The sequence below is a fragment of the Nerophis ophidion genome, linkage group LG29 (assembly GCF_033978795.1).
Source record: "Nerophis ophidion isolate RoL-2023_Sa linkage group LG29, RoL_Noph_v1.0, whole genome shotgun sequence".
Lineage (NCBI taxonomy): Eukaryota > Metazoa > Chordata > Actinopteri > Syngnathiformes > Syngnathidae > Nerophis > Nerophis ophidion.
In genome coordinates, this window is record NC_084639.1 from 1478846 (window position 1) to 1501756 (window position 22911).

Below are 22911 nucleotides of genomic sequence, written 5' to 3' on the forward strand. Positions count from 1 at the left end.
AATTACTAAAGGAATAAAAGCCTAAGAAGCTGCAGGACTGTCGTTGAAAAGCTGCATTTGCACATCAGCGCCCTCTGCTGGACGCAGTGTCCACTTGCACGTGTGAGACAGCGCCCAGTGTCCACTTGCACGTGTGAGACAGCGCCCAGTGTCCACTTGCACGTGTGAGACAGCGCCCTCTGCTGGACGCAGTGTCCACTTGCATGTGTGAGACAGCGCCCTCTGCTGGACGCAGTGTCCACTTGCATGTGTGAGACAGCGCCCAGTGTCCACTTGCATGTGTGAGACAGCGCCCTCTGCTGGACGCAGTGTCCACTTGCATGTGTGAGACAGAGCCCAGTGTCCACTTGCATGTGTGAGACAGCGCCCTCTGCTGGACGCAGTGTCCACTTGCATGTGTGAGACAGCGCCCTCTGCTGGACGCAGTGTCCACTTGCATGTGTGACACAGAGCCCAGTGTCCACTTGCATGTGTGAGACAGCGCCCTCTGCTGGACGCAGTGTCCACTTGCATGTGTGAGACAGAGCCCAGTGTCCACTTGCATGTGTGAGACAGCGCGCTCTGCTGGACGCAGTGTCCACTTGCATGTGTGAGACAGAGCCCAGTGTCCACTTGCACGTGTGAGACAGCGCCCTCTGCCGGACGCAGTGTCCACTTGCATGTGTGAGACAGAGCCCAGTGTCCACTTGCATGTGTGAGACAGCGCCCTCTGCTGGACGCAGTGTCCACTTGCATGTGTGAGACAGAGCCCAGTGTCCACTTGCACGTGTGAGACAGCGCCCTCTGCTGGACGCAGTGTCCACTTGCATGTGTGAGACAGCGCGCTCTGCTGGACGCAGTGTCCACTTGCATGTGTGAGACAGCGCGCTCTGCTGGTCGCAGTGTCCACTTGCATGTGTGAGACAGCGCCCAGTGTCCACTTGCATGTGTGAGACAGAGCCCAGTGTCCACTTGCACGTGTGAGACAGCGCCCTCTGCCGGACGCAGTGTCCACTTGCATGTGTGAGACAGAGCCCAGTGTCCACTTGCACGTGTGAGACAGCGCCCTCTGCTGGACGCAGTGTCCACTTGCATGTGTGAGACAGAGCCCAGTGTCCACTTGCACGTGTGAGACAGCGCCCTCTGCTGGACGCAGTGTCCACTTGCATGTGTGAGACAGAGCCCAGTGTCCACTTGCATGTGTGAGACAGCGCCCTCTGCTGGACGCAGTGTCCACTTGCATGTGTGAGACAGAGCCCAGTGTCCACTTGCACGTGTGAGACAGCGCCCTCTGCTGGACGCAGTGTCCACTTGCATGTGTGAGACAGCGCGCTCTGCTGGACGCAGTGTCCACTTGCATGTGTGAGACAGCGCGCTCTGCTGGTCGCAGTGTCCACTTGCATGTGTGAGACAGCGCCCAGTGTCCACTTGCATGTGTGAGACAGAGCCCAGTGTCCACTTGCACGTGTGAGACAGCGCCCTCTGCCGGACGCAGTGTCCACTTGCATGTGTGAGACAGAGCCCAGTGTCCACTTGCACGTGTGAGACAGCGCCCTCTGCTGGACGCAGTGTCCACTTGCATGTGTGAGACAGAGCCCAGTGTCCACTTGCACGTGTGAGACAGCGCCCTCTGCTGGACGCAGTGTCCACTTGCATGTGTGAGACAGAGCCCAGTGTCCACTTGCATGTGTGAGACAGCGCCCTCTGCTGGACGCAGTGTCCACTTGCATGTGTGAGACAGAGCCCAGTGTCCACTTGCACGTGTGAGACAGCGCCCTCTGCTGGACGCAGTGTCCACTTGCATGTGTGAGACAGAGCCCAGTGTCCACTTGCACGTGTGAGACAGAGCCCAGTGTCCACTTGCATGTGTGAGACAGAGCCCAGTGTCCACTTGCATGTGTGAGACAGCGCCCTCTGCTGGACGCAGTGTCCACTTGCATGTGTGAGACAGCGCGCTCTGCTGGTCGCAGTGTCCACTTGCATGTGTGAGACAGCGCCCAGTGTCCACTTGCATGTGTGAGACAGAGCCCAGTGTCCACTTGCACGTGTGAGACAGCGCCCTCTGCTGGACGCAGTGTCCACTTGCATGTGTGAGACAGCGCCCTCTGCTGGACACAGTGTCCACTTGCACGTGTGAGACAGCGCCCTCTGCTGGGTGCAGTGTCCACTTGCATGTGTGAGACAGCGCCCTCTGCTGGGTGCAGTGTCCACTTGCATGTGTGAGACAGCGCCCTCTGCTGGACGCAGTGTCCACTTGCAGTGCTGCCATGACAACATGTTTCATATTCATGTCGTCTCCAGTTTGATATTTGAAACAAAATGTTTGTGTGTGAATAATTGACTCTTCTCTGCCAACCTGTAAGATGGACGTCCACAAGTGCAGACGTACATATTCATACTTTGGTGCAAACATTTACACTTTTTCTACTTGGACTTCATCTTTTTGCTCTTTTTATGACACTCTCCCCCTGGTGATTGGTAGAAAATGGATGGATGCATTTTTAAATCAGCTTGGTGTTTATTAGCCACACATTAGTCCTCATGTCATATTTCTACTGTACGCACAACCTCATCTTCTCACTCTGTAATAAAGCATATCTGACTCATCTTTGTGGTGTAACTAAACTAGTGTAGTAGTAGTAGTACAAGTACAGTACATGTAGTAGCAGTACAGTAAATGTAGTAGTAGTACTACTACTACTGCACGTACAGTAGACATGGTAGAAGTACAGTTATGTAGTAGAAGTACAGTCGTAGTACACGTACAGTAGACATAGTAGAAGTACAGTTATGTAGTAGAAGTACAGTAGTAGTACACGTACAGTAGACATAGTAGAAGTACAGTTATGTAGTAGAAGTACAGTAGATGCAGAAGACGTACAGTAGTAGTAGTAGTAGTACAAGTACAGTAGACATAGTAGCAGTACAGTAGATGTAGCAGAAGTACTGTAGTAGTAGTACACATACAGTAGACATAGTAGAAGTACAGTTATATAGTAAAAGTGCAGTTGACATAGTAACATTACAGTAGTAGTAGTAGTACTACTACTACATGTACAGTAGACAGTAGAAGTACAGCATATGTAGCAAAAGTACAGTAGTATTACAAGTACAGTAGACAGAGTAGAAGTACAGTTGTGTAGTAAAAGTACAGTAGATGCAGCAGATGTACAGTAGTAGTAGTAATACAAGTAGACATAGTAGCTGTAGAGTAGATGTAGCAGAAGTACAGTAGTAGTACACATACAGTAGACAGTAGAAGTACAGTAGACATAGTAGCATTACAGTAGTAGTAGTAGTAGTAGTACTACTACACGTACAGTAGACAGTAGAAGTACAGTATATGTAGCAAAAGTACAGTAGTATTACAAGTACAGTAGACAGAGTAGAAGTACAGTTGTGTAGTAGAAGTACAGTAGATGCAGCAGACGTACAGTAGTAGTAGTAATACAAGTAGACATAGTAGCCGTACAGTAGATGTAGCAGAAGTACAGTAGGAGTAGTACACATAAAATTATATAGTAAAAGTACAGTAGATGCAGCAGAAGTACAGTAGTAGTAGTACACGTACAGTAGACATAGTAGAAGTGCAGTAGATGTAGCAGAAGTACCGTAGTAATAGTACACATACAGTAGACATAGTCGAAGTACAGTTATATAGTAGAAGTACAGTTGACATAATAGCATTACAGTAGTAGTAGTAGTAGTAGTAGTACTACTACTACATGTACAGTAGACAGTAGAAGTACAGTATATGTAGCAAAAGTACAGTAGTATTACAAGTACAGTAGACAGAGTAGAAGTACAGTTGTGTAGTAGAAGTACAGTAGATGCAGCAGACGTACAGTAGTAGTAGTAATACAAGTAGACATAGTAGCCGTACAGTAGATGTAGCAGAAGTACAGTAGGAGTAGTACACATACAATTATATAGTAAAAGTACAGTAGATGCAGCAGAAGTACAGTAGTAGTAGTAGTACAAGTACAGTAGACATAGTAGAAGTGCAGTAGATGTAGTAGAAGTGCAGTATATGTTGCAAAAGTACTGTAGTAGTACAAGTACAAAAGACATAATAGAAGTGCAGTAGATGTAGTAGTACAGTATATGTAGCTGAAGTACAGTAGTAGTACAAGTACAGTAGACATAGTAGTGCAGTAGATGAAGTAGAAGTACAGTATATGTAGCAGAAGTACAGTAGTAGTACAAATGCAGTAGATGTAGTAGTGCAGTAGAAGTACAGTATATGTAGCAGAAGTACAGTAACAGTACAAGTACAGTAGATGTAGTAGTGCAGTAGATGTAGTAGAAGTACAGTATATGTAGCAAAAGTACATTAGCAGTACAAGTACAGTAGATGCAGTGGATCAGTAGATGTAGTAGAAGTACAGTATATGTAGCAGAAGTACAGTAGTAGTACAAGTACAGTAGATGCAGTGGATCAGTAGATGTAGTAGAAGTACAGTATATGTAGCAGAACTACAGTACCAGTACAAGTACAGTAGATGTAGTAGAAGTACAGTATGTATAGCAGAAGTACATTAGCAGTACAAGTACAGTAGACATAGCGCAGCAGATGTAGTAGAAGTACAGTAGCAGTACAAGTACAGTAGACATATTAGCGCAGCAGATGTAGTAGAGGTACAGTATAAGTAGCATAAGTACAGTAGTAGTACAAGTGCAGTAGATGTATTAGTTTAGCAGATGTAGTAGAAGTACAGTAGTGGTACAAGTACAGTAGATGTAGTAGTGCAGTAGATGTAGTAGAAGTACAGTATAAGTAGCATAAGTACAGTAGTAGTACAAATACAGTAGACATAGTAGCGCAGTAGATGGAGTAGAAGTACAGTATGTATAGCAGAAGTACAGTAGCAGTACAAGTGCAGTAAAGGTTTAGTAGACTTGGTAGAAGTACAGTAGGTGTAGTAGAAGTACAGTAGTAGTGGCAGTACTACAAGTACAGTAGACATAGAACTACAGTAGATGTAGCAGAAGTACAGTGGTAGTAGTACACTTACAGTAGATATAGTATAAGTACAGTTACTGTATGTAGTAGAAGTACAGTAGATGTAGCAGAAGTGTGTAGTAGATTTAGCAGAAGTACAGTAAATGTACAGTAGACTTGATATAAGTACAGTAGGTGTAGTAGAAGTACAGTAGTATTAGAAGTACAGTAGCATTAGTAGTACTATAAGTACAGTAGACATAGTAGAAGTACAGTAGATGTAGCATAAGTACAGTAGTTGTAGTACTACAAGTACAGTAGACATAATAGAAGAACAGTACATGTAGTAGTAGTAGTAGTACATGTACAGTAGATGTAGTAGAAGTACAGACAGTGTAGTTTAACTATATTAGATGTAGGGGAAGTACAGTAGCAGTAATACAAGTACAGTTGGTGCAGTAGAAGTACAGAAGGGGAAGTATAAGTACAGTAGATCTAGAAAAAGTACAGTGGATGTACAGCAGATTTAGTAAAAGTACAGTAGATGTAGTAGCAGTACATTTGATGTAGGAGAAGTACAGTAGAAGTAATACAAGTAGAGTTGGTGCAGTAGAAGTACAGTAGATGTAGAAAAAGTACAGTAGATTTAGTAAAAGTACAGTAGATGTAGTATCAGTACAGTAGATGTAGTAAAAGTAAAGAAGATGGAGTGGATGTACAGTAGAGGTACAGTAGATTTAGTAGCAGTACAGTTGAGGTACAGTAGACTTAGTAAAAGTACAGTAGGTGTAGTAGCAGTACAGTAGATGTAGTAAAAGTACAGTAGAGGTACAGTACATGTAGTAGCAGTACAGTAAGTGTACCATAGACTTATTAAAAGTACAGTATGTGTAGTAGCTGTACAGTAGGTGTAGTAGAAGTGCAGTAGAGGTACAGTAGGTGTAGTAGAAGTGCAGTAGAGGTACAGTAAGTGTACAGTAGGTGTAGTAGAAGTGCAGTAGAAGTACAGTAAGTGTAGTGGAAGTGCAGTAGAGGTACAGTAAGTGTAGTAGAGGTACAGTAGGTGTACAGTAGGTGTAGTAGAAGTGCAGTAGAGGTACAGTAGGTGTACAGTAGGTGTAGTAGAAGTGCAGTAGAGGTACAGTAGGTGTAGTAGAAGTAGAGTAGATGGGGCCACACTAGCTGAGAGTACAAGTCTTTGACTGTGCGGCAGCAGCTGCAGGGAAAAGAAGAAAAGAAAACTCAATGAAGATGAAAATTGATTGTGAACACTTCACACTTCAATATGTGTACTGTACTTACTGTCTGTTCCCACTGGGGGCCACACTTCTATATGTGTACTGTACTTACTGTCTGTTCCCACTGGGGGCCACACTGTACTTACTGTCTGTTCCCACTGGGGGCCACACTGTACTTACTGTCTGTTCCCACTGGGGGCCACACTTCTATATGTGTACTGTACTTACTGTCTGTTCCCACTGGGGGCCACACTGTACTTACTGTCTGTTCCCACTGGGGGCCACACTTCTATATGTGTACTGTACTTACTGTCTGTTCCCACTGGGGGCCACACTGTACTTACTGTCTGTTCCCACTGGGGGCCACACTTCAATATGTGTACTGTACTTACTGTCTGTTCCCACTGGGGGCCACACTTCAATATGTGTACTGTACTTACTGTCTGTTCCCACTGGGGGCCACACTTCAATATGTGTACTGTACTTACTGTCTGTTCCCACTGGGGGCCACACTGTACTTACTGTCTGTTCCCACTGGGGGCCACACTTCAATATGTGTACTGTACTTACTGTCTGTTCCCACTGGGGGCCACACTGTACTTACTGTCTGTTCCCACTGGGGGCCACACTTCAATATGTGTACTGTACTTACTGTCTGTTCCCACTGGGGGCCACACTGTACTTACTGTCTGTTCCCACTGGGGGCCACACTGTAGTTACTGTCTGTTCCCACTGGGGGCCACACTTCAATATGTGTACTGTACTTACTGTCTGTTCCCACTGGGGGCCACACTGTAGTTACTGTCTGTTCCCACTGGGGGCCACACTTCAATATGTGTACTGTACTTACTGTCTGTTCCCACTGGGGGCCACACTGTAGTTACTGTCTGTTCCCACTGGGGGCCACACTTCAATATGTGTACTGTACTTACTGTCTGTTCCCACTGGGGGCCACACTGTAGTTACTGTCTGTTCCCACTGGGGGCCACACTTCAATATGTGTACTGTACTTACTGTCTGTTCCCACTGGGGGCCACACTGTAGTTACTGTCTGTTCCCACTGGGGGCCACACTTCAATATGTGTACTGTACTTACTGTCTGTTCCCACTGGGGGCCACACTGTACTTACTGTCTGTTCCCACTGGGGGCCACACTGTAGTTACTGTCTGTTCCCACTGGGGGCCACACGCTGACACATCAAATCATGTGGCCGCCATTTTTAAAACCATCCATCCATCCATTTTCTACCACTTATTCCCTTCGGGGTCGCACGGGGTGCTGGAGCCTACCTCAGCTACAATCGGGCGGAAGGCAGGCTACACCCTGGACAAGTCGCCACCTCAAAATAACATGTAAATATTTTTTTTACCTTTTTTTTTTTTTTACCTTTCAACCTCCCCTCAATTTTGGTCCCGGGAACTCAAATATCTTAAAAATAAGTCAGACATTTTGTTTTATTAAATCTTTAGGTCAGTTTCAGAACGTCCACATAAAGATATTTCTATTTTTGATCACTTTTGCTCAAAAAGGGCATAATATTTAATACGGCAAAAACACACAAATATTTGATGTGAAGTCCTTGGAAAGTTAAATATGTCAATAATTCATAACAACATTGGTTGGAACTCATTATTTTTTGAGCAATGGCAGTTTAAAAAGAATATACCACTAAAATTCTCAGGGACCCAAAAGGGTCCCACTCATAAAAGTGTTAAAAAGAAGTCAAACATTTAGTTTTTTAAATGGTAAACACACAAAACATGCAATATTAGTCAAATGAGTAAATATTTGGAGCCTTAATTAGGTCAATAATTCAGACCACTTATTTTAATTCATTATTATTTTTGAGCAAGTACAGTTATGAAAAATAAATCCCACTGAAGGGATCAAAGGGGTTCTACTCATAAAGTGTTTAAAATAAGGATTAAATACATATATTTCATACAGTTAAATATCTCAATAAACTTCAGATCTATTCGTCAGTTATTTTTTCTATGGGAAACACAAAATATGCAACTTGAGTAATATTAGTAAGTCATTGTAACCTCGAATATGTCAGTAATTCATAACATTAATTTGAATGTATTAATATTTTCCCAGCAATGACAGTTTAAAAAACAACAACTAATCCCACTAATAATCTCCAGGATCCAAAAGGGTCCCAATCATAAAAGTCTTAAAAAGAACTCAAACATGTTTTTTTTTTACAAAAATATTGTTTGTATATGGAAAACACAACAGATGCAATATTAGTAATATTATTGATTAATTGCAGCCCTAAACACATCAATAATTCATAACATGATTCTGATTCATTATTATTTTTGAGCAATGACCGTTTTAAAGAAAAAAAAACAGCCTGCATGGTTATGTATCATATTAGAGACAACATTGAGCCTGCATGGTTATGTTTCATATTAGAGACAACATTGAGCCTGCATGGTTATGTATCATATGAGAGACAACATTGAGCCTGCATGATTATGTTTCATATTCGAGACAACATTGAGCCTGCATGGTTATGTATTATATGAGAGACAACTTTGAGCCTGCATGGTTATGTATCATATAAGAGACAACATTGAGCCTGCATGGTTATGTATCGTATTAGAGACAACATTGAGCCTGCATGGTTATGTGTCATATTAGAGACAACATTGAGCCTGCATGGTTATGTATCATATTAGAGACAACATTGAGCCTGCATGGTTATGTATCATATGAGAGACACCATTGAGCCTGCATGGTTAAGTATCATATTAGAGACAACATTGAGCCTCGATGGTTATGTTTCATATTAGAGACAACATTGAGCCTCCATGGTTATGTATCATATTAGAGACAACATTGAGCCTGCATGGTTATGTTTCAAATTAGAGACAACATTGAGCCTGCATGGTTATATATCATATTAGAGACAACATTGAGCCTGCATGGTTATGTATCATATTAGAGACAACATTGAGCCTGCATGGTTATGTATCATATTAGAGACAACATTGGGCCTGCATGGTTATGTATCATATTAGAGACAACATTGAGCCTGCATTGTTATGTATCATATTAGAGACAACATTGAGCCTGCATGGTTATGTTTCATATTAGAGACAACATTGAGCCTGCATGGTTATGTATCATATTAGAGACAACATTGAGCCTGCATGGTTATGTATCATATTAGAGACAACATTGAGCCTGCATGGTTATGTATCATATGAGAGACAACATTGAGCCTGCATGGTTATGTATCATATTAGAGACAACATTGCTACTTTTTCTGGTTACTTTCCACCTGTTCTGCTATTTTATTACACTTATTATGTTGTTGTTTTTGAATATTATTCTGAGAATGTGCCCTGGGCCGTGAAATGATAGTACTTCCCAATTCCATGACTGCGGCTCAGGACATATTTCTTGTGAGAATCCTGCATGTGACTGAAGCACTGGTTAAGGACTAGCTGCATCTCTGGGACTAATCAGGTCTTGGAGGCTGTGACTCAGGTTCTATGTGAGGGACGAGGTAGAAACTACGATGTTTCTTCTCAACTATAATTTCCAGTTCCCCCTCCCCTTCCTGCTACGTCACCAAGATGGCGCCTGCTCAGAGTGGAACCCCGTTCAAGCAGAAGTTGCGACCCACCTTGTCTGGCGGCAGCGTCCTTCCCCGCCGCCTCCTCCTTGGCCTTCTTGGTCGCCTCCAAGACGGCGACCTTGGCCTCGTGCTCCTCCTTGAGAGCGTTCCACTCCTTCCTGTTGTTCATCAGGCGCTCCAGCATGGGCGTGATCTCCACGTGGAAACGACTGAACTCCTGCACCACGACACACCATTTAACACTTGATGACACCACGACACACCACGACACACCATTTAACACTTGATAACACCACCTCACCACGACACACCATTCAACACTTGATGACACCACGACACACCATTCAACACTTGATGACACCACGACACACCATTCAACACTTGATGACACCACGACACACCATTCAACACTTGATGACACCACGACACACCATTCAACACTTGATAACACCACCTCACCACGACACACCATTCAACACTTGATGACACCACGACACACCATTCAACACTTGATGACACCACGACACACCATTCAACACTTGATGACACCACGACACACCATTCAACACTTGATGACACCACCTCACCACGACACACCATTCAACACTTGATGACACCACGACACACCATTCAACACTTGATGACACCACGACACACCATTCAACACTTGATGACACCACCTCACCACGACACACCATTCAACACTTGATGACACCACGACACACCATTCAACACTTGATGACACCACCTCACCACGACACACCATTCAACACTTGATGACACCACGACACACCATTCAACACTTGATGACACCACGACACACCATTCAACACTTGATGACACCACCTCACCACGACACACCATTCAACACTTGATGACACCACCTCACCACGACACACCATTCAACACTTGATGACACCACGACACACCATTCAACACTTGATGACACCACCTCACCACGACACACCATTCAACACTTGATGACACCACGACACACCATTCAACACTTGATGACACCACGACACACCATTCAACACTTGATGACACCACGACACACCATTCAACACTTGATGACACCACCTCACCACGACACACCATTCAACACTTGATGACACCACCTCACCACGACACACCATTCAACACTTGATGACACCACGACACACCATTCAACACTTGATGACACCACGACACACCATTCAACACTTGATGACACCACCTCACCACGACACACCATTCAACACTTGATGACACCACCTCACCACGACACACCATTCAACACTTGATGACACCACGACACACCATTCAACACTTGATGACACCACCTCACCACGACACACCATTCAACACTTGATGACACCACGACACACCATTCAACACTTGATGACACCACGACACACCATTCAACACTTGATGACACCACGACACACCATTCAACACTTGATGACACCACCTCACCCCGACACACCATTCAACACTTGATGACACCACGACACACCATTCAACACTTGATGACACCACCTCACCACGACACACCATTCAACACTTGATGACACCACGACACACCATTCAACACTTGATGACACCACCTCACCACGACACACCATTCAACACTTGATGACACCACGACACACCATTCAACACTTGATGACACCACGACACACCATTCAACACTTGATGACACCACGACACACCATTCAACACTTGATGACACCACCTCACCACGACACACCATTCAACACTTGATGACACCACGACACACCATTCAACACTTGATGACACCACGACACACCATTCAACACTTGATGACACCACGACACACCATTTAACACTTGATAACACCACCTCACCACGACACACCATTCAACACTTGATGACACCACGACACACCATTCAACACTTGATGACACCACGACACACCATTCAACACTTGATGACACCACGACACACCATTCAACACTTGATAACACCACCTCACCACGACACACCATTCAACACTTGATGACACCACGACACACCATTCAACACTTGATGACACCACGACACACCATTCAACACTTGATGACACCACGACACACCATTCAACACTTGATGACACCACGACACACCATTCAACACTTGATGACACCACCTCACCACGACACACCATTCAACACTTGATGACACCACGACACACCATTCAACACTTGATGACACCACGACACACCATTCAACACTTGATGACACCACCTCACCACGACACACCATTCAACACTTGATGACACCACGACACACCATTCAACACTTGATGACACCACCTCACCACGACACACCATTCAACACTTGATGACACCACGACACACCATTCAACACTTGATGACACCACGACACACCATTCAACACTTGATGACACCACCTCACCACGACACACCATTCAACACTTGATGACACCACCTCACCACGACACACCATTCAACACTTGATGACACCACGACACACCATTCAACACTTGATGACACCACCTCACCACGACACACCATTCAACACTTGATGACACCACGACACACCATTCAACACTTGATGACACCACGACACACCATTCAACACTTGATGACACCACCTCACCACGACACACCATTCAACACTTGATGACACCACGACACACCATTCAACACTTGATGACACCACGACACACCATTCAACACTTGATGACACCACGACACACCATTCAACACTTGATGACACCACCTCACCCCGACACACCATTCAACACTTGATGACACCACGACACACCATTCAACACTTGATGACACCACCTCACCACGACACACCATTCAACACTTGATGACACCACGACACACCATTCAACACTTGATGACACCACCTCACCACGACACACCATTCAACACTTGATGACACCACGACACACCATTCAACACTTGATGACACCACGACACACCATTCAACACTTGATGACACCACGACACACCATTCAACACTTGATGACACCACCTCACCACGACACACCATTCAACACTTGATGACACCACGACACACCATTCAACACTTGATGACACCACGACACACCATTCAACACTTGATGACACCACGACACACCATTTAACACTTGATAACACCACCTCACCACGACACACCATTCAACACTTGATGACACCACGACACACCATTCAACACTTGATGACACCACGACACACCATTCAACACTTGATGACACCACGACACACCATTCAACACTTGATGACACCACGACACACCATTCAACACTTGATAACACCACCTCACCACGACACACCATTCAACACTTGATGACACCACGACACACCATTCAACACTTGATGACACCACGACACACCATTCAACACTTGATGACACCACGACACACCATTCAACACTTGATGACACCACGACACACCATTCAACACTTGATGACACCACCTCACCACGACACACCATTCAACACTTGATGACACCACGACACACCATTCAACACTTGATGACACCACGACACACCATTCAACACTTGATGACACCACCTCACCACGACACACCATTCAACACTTGATGACACCACGACACACCATTCAACACTTGATGACACCACCTCACCACGACACACCATTCAACACTTGATGACACCACGACACACCATTCAACACTTGATGACACCACGACACACCATTCAACACTTGATGACACCACCTCACCACGACACACCATTCAACACTTGATGACACCACCTCACCACGACACACCATTCAACACTTGATGACACCACGACACACCATTCAACACTTGATGACACCACCTCACCACGACACACCATTCAACACTTGATGACACCACGACACACCATTCAACACTTGATGACACCACGACACACCATTCAACACTTGATGACACCACCTCACCACGACACACCATTCAACACTTGATGACACCACGACACACCATTCAACACTTGATGACACCACGACACACCATTCAACACTTGATGACACCACGACACACCATTCAACACTTGATGACACCACCTCACCCCGACACACCATTCAACACTTGATGACACCACGACACACCATTCAACACTTGATGACACCACCTCACCACGACACACCATTCAACACTTGATGACACCACGACACACCATTCAACACTTGATGACACCACCTCACCACGACACACCATTCAACACTTGATGACACCACGACACACCATTCAACACTTGATGACACCACGACACACCATTCAACACTTGATGACACCACGACACACCATTCAACACTTGATGACACCACCTCACCACGACACACCATTCAACACTTGATGACACCACGACACACCATTCAACACTTGACACCACGACACACCATTCAACACTTGATGACACCACGACACACCATTCAACACTTGATGACACCACCTCACCACGACACACCATTCAACACTTGATGACACCACGACACACCATTCAACACTTGATGACACCACCTCACCACGACACACCATTCAACACTTGATGACACCACGACACACCATTCAACACTTGATGACACCACCTCACCACGACACACCATTCAACACTTGATGACACCACGACACACCATTCAACACTTGATGACACCACCTCACCACGACACACCATTCAACACTTGATGACACCACGACACACCATTCAACACTTGATGACACCACGACACACCATTCAACACTTGATGACACCACCTCACCACGACACACCATTCAACACTTGATGACACCACGACACACCATTCAACACTTGATGACACCACCTCACCACGACACACCATTCAACACTTGATGACACCACGACACACCATTCAACACTTGATGACACCACCTCACCACGACACACTAGTTAACACTTGATGACACCACGACACACCATTCAACACTTGATGACACCACGACACACCATTCAACACTTGATGACACCACGACACACCATTCAACACTTGATGACACCACCTCACCACGACACACCATTCAACACTTGATGACACCACGACACACCATTCAACACTTGATGACACCACCTCACCACGACACACCATTCAACACTTGATGACACCACGACACACCATTCAACACTTGATGACACCACGACACACCATTCAACACTTGATGACACCACGACACACCATTCAACACTTGATGACACCACCTCACCACGACACACCATTCAACACTTGATGACACCACGACACACCATTCAACACTTGATGACACCACGACACACCATTCAACACTTGATGACACCACCTCACCACGACACACCATTCAACACTTTAAGACACCACCTTCTCAACTGCCTGGCTTTGGCGACATCTGCTGGCCAAGTCTTATATTACACTTGAACCTTCCTCTAGAGACCACATGTCAAAGTCATTTCAGCTGAGGGCCAGGATTTCTAACTGTCAAAAAGATGGGATTTATTTTAGGTGTCAAAAAGTCAGGATTTTTTTCTGTCAAAATGTCTGCATTATTTCTAAGTCTCAAATGTGGGAATTTTTTCAAAGTGTCAAAATGTCAGGATTTTTTTCTAAATGTCAAAAAGTCTGGATTTTTCTAAATGTCAAAAAATCTGGATAATTTCTAAATTTCAAAAATCTGGATTTTTTGGGTCAAAAAAATTGGATTTTTTCCTAGTGTCAAAAAGTTGGGATTTTTTTCTAAGTGTCAAAAAATTCAGGATATTTTCAGCCAAAGGTCAAGATTTCTTTTGTAAAGAAAATTAGGCTTTTTTTCAAAGTGTCAAAAAGTCTGGATGTTTTCTGTCAAAAAGTTGGGATTTTTTTCCGTCAAAAAGTCAGGATTTTTTTTCTAAATGTCAAAAAATCTGGATATTTTCTAAATTTCAAAAATCGGGATTTTTTGGGTAAAAAAATTTGATTTTTTTCTAAGTGTCAAAACATTGGGATTTTTTTCTAAGTGTCAAACAATTCTGGATATTTTCAGCCAAAGGTCAGGATTTCTTTTGTAAAAAAAATTGGGATTTTTTCAGTGTCAAAAAGTCTGGATGTTTTCTGTCAAAAAATTGGGATTTTTTCTAAATGTCAAAAAATATAGATTTTTTTGTAGGCGTCAAAAAGTCGGGATTTCTTTTGCCAAAAAAAATCGAGATTTTTTTTCTAATTCTAAAGAGTTGGGATTTTTTCTGTCAAAAAGTGGATTTTTTATAAGTGTCAAAAATTCAGTATTTTTTTCTGTCAAAAAGTCTGGATTTTTTTCGAAGTGTCAAAAAGTCTGGATATTTCTAAGTGTAAAAAAAATATGGATTTTTTCTAAATTTCAAAAAGTAAGGATATTTTATTAATCTCAAAAATTCTGGATTTGTTTCGTCAAGAATTCTGAATTTTTTTTTCAAAGTGTCAAAAAGTCGGTATGTTTTCTGTCAAATAGTCTAGATTTTTTTCAAATGTGTCAAATAGTTGGAATTGTTTCCAAGTGTCAAAAAAAAAAAATCTGGATTCTTTTCAAAGGGTCAAAAAGTCAGGATTTTTTCTGTCCAAAAAATTGGGATTTTTTTCCAAGTGTCAAAAAGTCAAGATTTTTTGGGGTAAAAAGTCTGGATTTTTTTAAGTGTCAAAAAGTCTGTATTTTTGTAAGTGTCAAAAAAAAAATCGGGATTTTTTCTAAATTTCAAAAAGTTAGGATTTTTATTAATCTCAAAAAATCTGGATTTATTTCGTCTAAAAATCGGGATTTTTTCTAAGCGTCAAAAAGTCTGGATTTTTTCCAAGTGTCAAAAAGTCTGGATTTTTTCCGTCAAAATATCTGGATTTTTTTTCAAAGTGTCAAAAAGTTTGGATTTTTTAATAAATCTCCAAAAATTGGGATTTTTTTTTGTCAAAAAGTCTGGATTTTTTTCCAAGTGTCAAAAAGTTGGGATGTTTTCTGGCAAAATGTCTGTTTTTTTTCTAAATTTCAAAGTTGGGATTTTTTTAATAAATCTCAAAAATTCTGGATTTTTTTTGTCAAAAAGTTGTGATATTTTCTCTCAAAAGGTTGGGATTTTTTGTAAAGGTCAAAAAGTTGTGATATTTTCTCTCAAAAGGTTGGGATTTTTTGTAAGTGTCAAAAAGTAGTGATATTTTCTCTCAAAAAGTATGAATTTCTTTTGTCAAAAAGTCTGGATTTTTTTCCATGTGTCAAAAAGTCAGCATTTTTTTCAAGTGTCAAAAAGTCGGGATGTTTTCGGTCAAAAAGTCGGGATTTTTTTAAAATTTCAAAAAGACAGGATTTTTTCCTTCAAAAAATCTGGATTTTTTTTTCAAGTGTCCAAAAATCCGGATTTTTTCTAAGTTTCAAAAAGATAAGATTTTTTATAAATCTCCAAAAACCCGGAATCTTTTCATCAAAAAGTCTGGATTTTTTTCCAAGTGTCAAAGAGTTGGGATGTTTTCTGGCATAAAGTCTGGATTTTTTCTAAATTTCAAAGTTAGGATTTTTTTTTTATAAATCTCAAAAATTCTGGATTTTTTTTGTCAAAAAGTCAGGATGTTTTCTGTCAAAAGGTTGGGATTTTTTTTAAGTGTCAAAAAGTTGTGATATTTTCTCTCAAAAAGTATGAATTTCTTTTGTCAAAAAGTCTGGATTTTTTTTAAGTGTCAAAAAGTCAGGATGTTTTCTGTCAAAAAATCGGGATTTTTTCAAAATTTCCAAAAGACAGGATTTTTTCCGTCCAAAAATCTGGATTTTTTTTCTAAGTGTCAACATTTCTGGATTTTTTTTCAAGTGTCCAAAAATCCGGATTTTTTTTAAATTTCAAAAAGATGGGATTTTTTTTACTAAATTTTCCAAAAATCCGGATTTTTTCTAAATTTCAAAAAGATAGGATTTTTTATAAATCTCCAAAATTTGGGAATTTTTTCGTCAAAAAGTCGGGATTTTTTCTTAAGTGTCAAAAAGTCGGGATGTTTTCGGTCAAAAAGTCGGGATTTTTTTAAAATTTCAAAAAGACAGGATTTTTTCCTTCAAAAAATCTGGATTTTTTTTTCAAGTGTCCAAAAATCCGGATTTTTTCTAAGTTTCAAAAAGATAAGATTTTTTATAAATCTCCAAAAACCCGGAATCTTTTCATCAAAAAGTCTGGATTTTTTTCCAAGTGTCAAAGAGTTGGGATGTTTTCTGGCATAAAGTCTGGATTTTTTCTAAATTTCAAAGTTAGGATTTTTTTTTTATAAATCTCAAAAATTCTGGATTTTTTTTGTCAAAAAGTCAGGATGTTTTCTGTCAAAAGGTTGGGATTTTTTTTAAGCGTCAAAAAGTTGTGATATTTTCTCTCAAAAAGTATGAATTTCTTTTGTCAAAAAGTCTGGATTTTTTTTAAGTGTCAAAAAGTCAGGATGTTTTCTGTCAAAAAATCGGGATTTTTTCAAAATTTCCAAAAGACAGGATTTTTTCCGTCCAAAAATCTGGATTTTTTTTCTAAGTGTCAACATTTCTGGATTTTTTTTCAAGTGTCCAAAAATCCGGATTTTTTTTAAATTTCAAAAAGATGGGATTTTTTTTACTAAATTTTCCAAAAATCCGGATTTTTTCTAAATTTCAAAAAGATAGGATTTTTTATAAATCTCCAAAATTTGGGAATTTTTTCGTCAAAAAGTCGGGATTTTTTCTTAAGTGTCAAAAAGTTGGGATGTTTTCTGTCAAAAGGTTGGGATTTTTTGTAAGTGTCAAAAAGTTGTGTTATTTTCTCTCAAAAAGTATGAATTTCTTTTGTCAAAAAGTCTGGATTTTTTTTAAGTGTCAAAAAGTCAGGATGTTTTCTGTCAAAAAATCAGGATTTTTTCAAAATTTCCAAAAGACAGGATTTTTTCCGTCCAAAAATCTGGATTTTTTTTTCTAAGTGTCAACATTTCTGGATTTTTTTTCAAGTGTCCAAAAATCCGGATTTTTTTTAAGTTTCAAAAAGATGGGATTTTTTTTACTAAATTTTCCAAAAATCCGGATTTTTTCTAAATTTCAAAAAGATAGGATTTTTTATAAATCTCCAAAATTTGGGAATTTTTTCGTCAAAAAGTCGGGATTTTTTCTTAAGTGTCAAAAAGTTGGGATGTTTTCTGTCAAAAAGTCAGGATTTTTTGCAAGTGTCAAAAAGTCAGGATTTTTTCGGTCCAAAAGTCAGGATTTTTCAAAGTATCAAAAAGTCAGGATGTTTCTGGCCGTACATGTAACAGCCCTGCTCTAGATCTTGTGAGTCTATTGAAGGATGTGACTGCTGACTTCACCTCCTATTGGCTGACAGGACTCATGGCTTGTAATTTCTCGGTCACGTGGTCACGGGGGAAACACAAACCTTGTAGACGAAGGAGCAGACAAAGTCGATGAAGCCGCACTGGAGTTTGGGAAGATCGTCTGCTTTGTTTCGGTCCATCATGGGCTGGAGGAGACATCGATTGTCAGTCAACATTTATCACGTCACCATGGACAATCAAACATGACGACCATGTTGACTTCACATTCATAATTGTTATTATTCAACCGTCTTCCAGAACAAAAGCAGCTGGTGATGTCATCACATCAGCTGCTTTCTGTCAACAACAACAACAACAACAAGAACAACAACAACGTGATCAAGGTTCAATGCGGTCTACAGATGGGAAGTTCACTAACGAATCTTCTCTTTTGAACGGATCTTTCAAGTGAACGATAAGAACCGATCGCCAGCCGTTGGATTGGAGGACATTTTTTTCACGCACATACAGACGCAGCGTCCGCCATTTTTTATTCAAGTTTTATTTACACATGTACATTTTATTCTGGTTTATTTGTGTATATTTTTTTCCAGTACTGTTAAAATGCCCTTGTGCTAGAAAGTTTTTTAAGTCAGGCGAAATTCAAAATGGTGACGTCACTGGTGTAACTTTTACTATAAAAACACAGCGAAAATGGTAAATATAGTAAATATTTCACCATAATTAGCACCAATGGAGTCATGCTGATGTACATGTCAATCACAATCATTCAGATATTCAACTTCTGTTACTGCTGATTGTTTACTTCATTATATATACATACATGTTTACATATACATGTGTATAAATATAAATGTATATATATACATACAAACCCCGTTTCCATAAGAGTTGGTAAATAGTGTTAGATGTAAATATAAACAGAATACAATGATTTGCAAATCCTTTTCAAGCCATATTCAGTTGAATATGCTACAAAGACAACATATTTCATGTTCAAACTCATAAACTTTATTTTTTTTCCCACATAATAATTAACTTTGAATTTCATGGCTGCAACAGGTGCCAAAGTAGTTGGGAAAGGGCATGCTCACCACTGTGTTACATCACCTTTTCTTTTAACAAGACTCAATAAACGTTTGGGAACTGAGGAAACTAATTGTTGAAGCTTTGAAAGTGGAATTCTTTCCCATTCTTGTTTTATGTAGAGCTTCAGTCCTTCAACAGTCCGGGGTCTCTGCTGTCCTATTTTACGCTTCACACATTTTCCATGGGAGACAGGTCTGGACTGCAGGCGGGCCAGGAAAGTACCCGCACTCTTTTACTATGAAGCCACGCTGTTGCAACACAAGGCTTGGCATTGTTTTGCTGAAATAAGCAGGGGCGTCCATGATAACGTTGCTTGGTTGACAACATATGTTGTTCCAAAAGCTGTATGTACCTTTCAGCATTAATGGTGCCTTCACAGATGTGTAAGTTACCCATGCCTTGGGCACTAATGCACCCCCATACCATCACACATGCTGGCTTTTACACTCTGCGCCTATAACATTCCTGATGGTTATTTTCCTCTTTGTTCAGGAGGACACCACATCCACAGTTTCCAAATATAATTTGAAATGTGAACTTGTCAGACCACAGAACACCTTTCCAGTTTGCATCAGTCCATCTTAGATGAGCTCGGGCCCAGCGAAGCCAGCGGCGTTCCTGGGTGTTGTTGATAAATGGCTTTTGCTTTGCATAGCAGAGTTTTAACTTGCAGTTACAGATGTAGCGACCAACTGTAGTTACTGACAGTGGTTTTATGAAATGTTCCTGAGCCCATGTGGTGATATCCTTTACACACTGATGTCGGTTGTTGATGCAGTACCACCTGAAAGAGCAAAGGTCCGTAATATCATGGCTTACGTGCAGTGATTTCTCCAGATTCTCTGAACTTTTTGATGATTTTACAGACCGTAGATGGTAAAATCCCTAAATTCCTTGCAATAGCTGGTTGAGAAATGTTGTTCTAAAACTGTTTGACAATTTGCTTACAAAGTGGTGACCCTCACCCCATCCTTGTTTGTGAATGACTTAGCATTTCATGGAAGCTGCTTTTATAGCCAATCATGGCACCCACCTGTTCCCAATTAGCCTGCACACCTGTGGGATGTTCCAAATAAGTGTTTGATGAGAATTTCTCAACTTTATCAGTATTTATTGCCACCTTCCCCAACTTCTTTTTCACATGTTGCTGGCATCAAATTCTAAGTTAATTATAATTTGAAAAAAATAAAATAAAGTTTATGAGTTTGAACATGAAATATGTTGTCTTTGTAGCATATTCAACTGAATATGGCTTGAAAAGGATTTGCAAATCATTGTATTCTGTTTATATTTACATCTAACACCATTTCACAACTCATATGGAAACGGGGTTTGAACACAATCCTCCAGAGTGCCAACACTTGCAGGTCTAACATGCTAGTTGGGAAGCAAACATGATGGAGTCCAGACTTACAATGGGTTGCTGTTCCAGGACCGTCCTCTCCAGGTCTCCTTGCTCCCAGAACTCAGCAGCCACTGACAGCGCCACCTGCAGGCAGGCAGGCAGGGAAATGACTTCACAACACAGAAATATAAATGTCTCTTTGTCAAGGTCCGTGGTACCTTGCTCTGGATCTCCCAGGGCTTGGCGATGGCTGACAGGTCGCAGGCCGTCATCATCATCGCCCTGCGAGGGGAGACATCTTACTTGTCAACCAAGACCTACGTGTGTGTGTATGTGTGTATGTGTGTGTGTGTGTGTGTGTGTGTGTGTGTGTGTGCGCCCACATGACAATCTCCTTGCGCGTGGTCTCCAGCATCATGTACTTGGTCCAGTCGTTCCAGTTCTCGTAGGTCTTGGACTGGTCCACAATCTTCTGGAACATGGTCCTCTTCCTGCGGACAAACACACGACAACATTTTGTCTGAAGGCAATCCTGAAGACATCATTTTGTACAAGTCATGGCTGCTCAAGACCCGCCGACCTCTCCAAGAATAATGAAGAATCTTGCCCGCAGGAAAATTGCACACATTTCAAAAGTCTGTTTGGTGTGGTCAAATGTGTCCTCTGCATTTGACCCATCACCCTTGTTCAACCCCTGGGAGGTGAGGGGAGCAGTGAGCAGCAGTGGTGGCCGTGCCCAGGATTCATTTTTGGTGATTTAACCCCCAATTCCAAGCCTTGATGCTGAGTGCCAAGCAGGGAGGTAATGGCTCCCATTTTTATAGTCTTTGGTATGACTCGGACGAGGTTTGAACTCACAACCTACCCATCTCAGGGCGGACACTCTAACCACTAGACCACTAGGCAGGTTATCTCTGGGACATCATGGTTTGATCAGGTCAATGACCGTTATTTATGCGCTGAATTAAACCATGTGCAGCATTTACTTATATGGAAAACAAACTTCCCTAGTCATGGTGAAAAATAAAATGTAATAAAACAATCCAACCCACACAAAAGGTCAACAGACAAGGTCACTGAATTTTGTGGATATTAGAACAAATGTTCATTCATCCTTTAAATAGTCTAAATTACACCCATTGTAATCCATTACAAAGCATGATGGGAAAATGCAAAACACTCTTCAAACCTATCTGTTTGGCGCATATATATATATATATATATATATATATATATATATATATATATACACACACACACACACACACACACACACACACACACACACACAGTACAGGCCAAAAGTTTAGACAAGTCTTCTCATACAATGTGTTTTCTTTCAGTTCCATGACTATTTACATAGTAGATAGTCACATCAAAACTATGAATGAACACATGTGGAGTTATGTACTTAACAAACAAAGGTGAAATACCTGAAAACATGTTTTATACTTTAGTTTCTTCAAAAAAGCCACCCTTTGCTCTGATTACTGCTTTGCACACTCTTGGC

At 41.6% G+C, this 22911-nt stretch overlaps 1 protein-coding gene across 1 annotated transcript in view; it reads right to left on the reverse strand.

Annotated features, from left to right (window-relative positions):
* Positions 1 to 6025: 6025 nt before the first annotated feature.
* The window catches only part of pde6a (phosphodiesterase 6A, cGMP-specific, rod, alpha), a 110159-nt gene continuing 93273 nt past the window's right edge, over positions 6026 to 22911 (reverse strand). Inside the window, exons 21-26 of the mRNA XM_061891968.1 lie at positions 21785 to 21892; positions 21620 to 21683; positions 21471 to 21545; positions 19069 to 19152; positions 9801 to 9969; positions 6026 to 6137 (exon numbers count right to left, since the gene is read on the reverse strand). Coding sequence (XP_061747952.1) covers positions 6100 to 6137; positions 9801 to 9969; positions 19069 to 19152; positions 21471 to 21545; positions 21620 to 21683; positions 21785 to 21892 — 538 coding nt within the window. The 3' untranslated portion in view covers positions 6026 to 6099. The remainder of the gene's footprint in view (positions 6138 to 9800; positions 9970 to 19068; positions 19153 to 21470; positions 21546 to 21619; positions 21684 to 21784; positions 21893 to 22911) is intronic.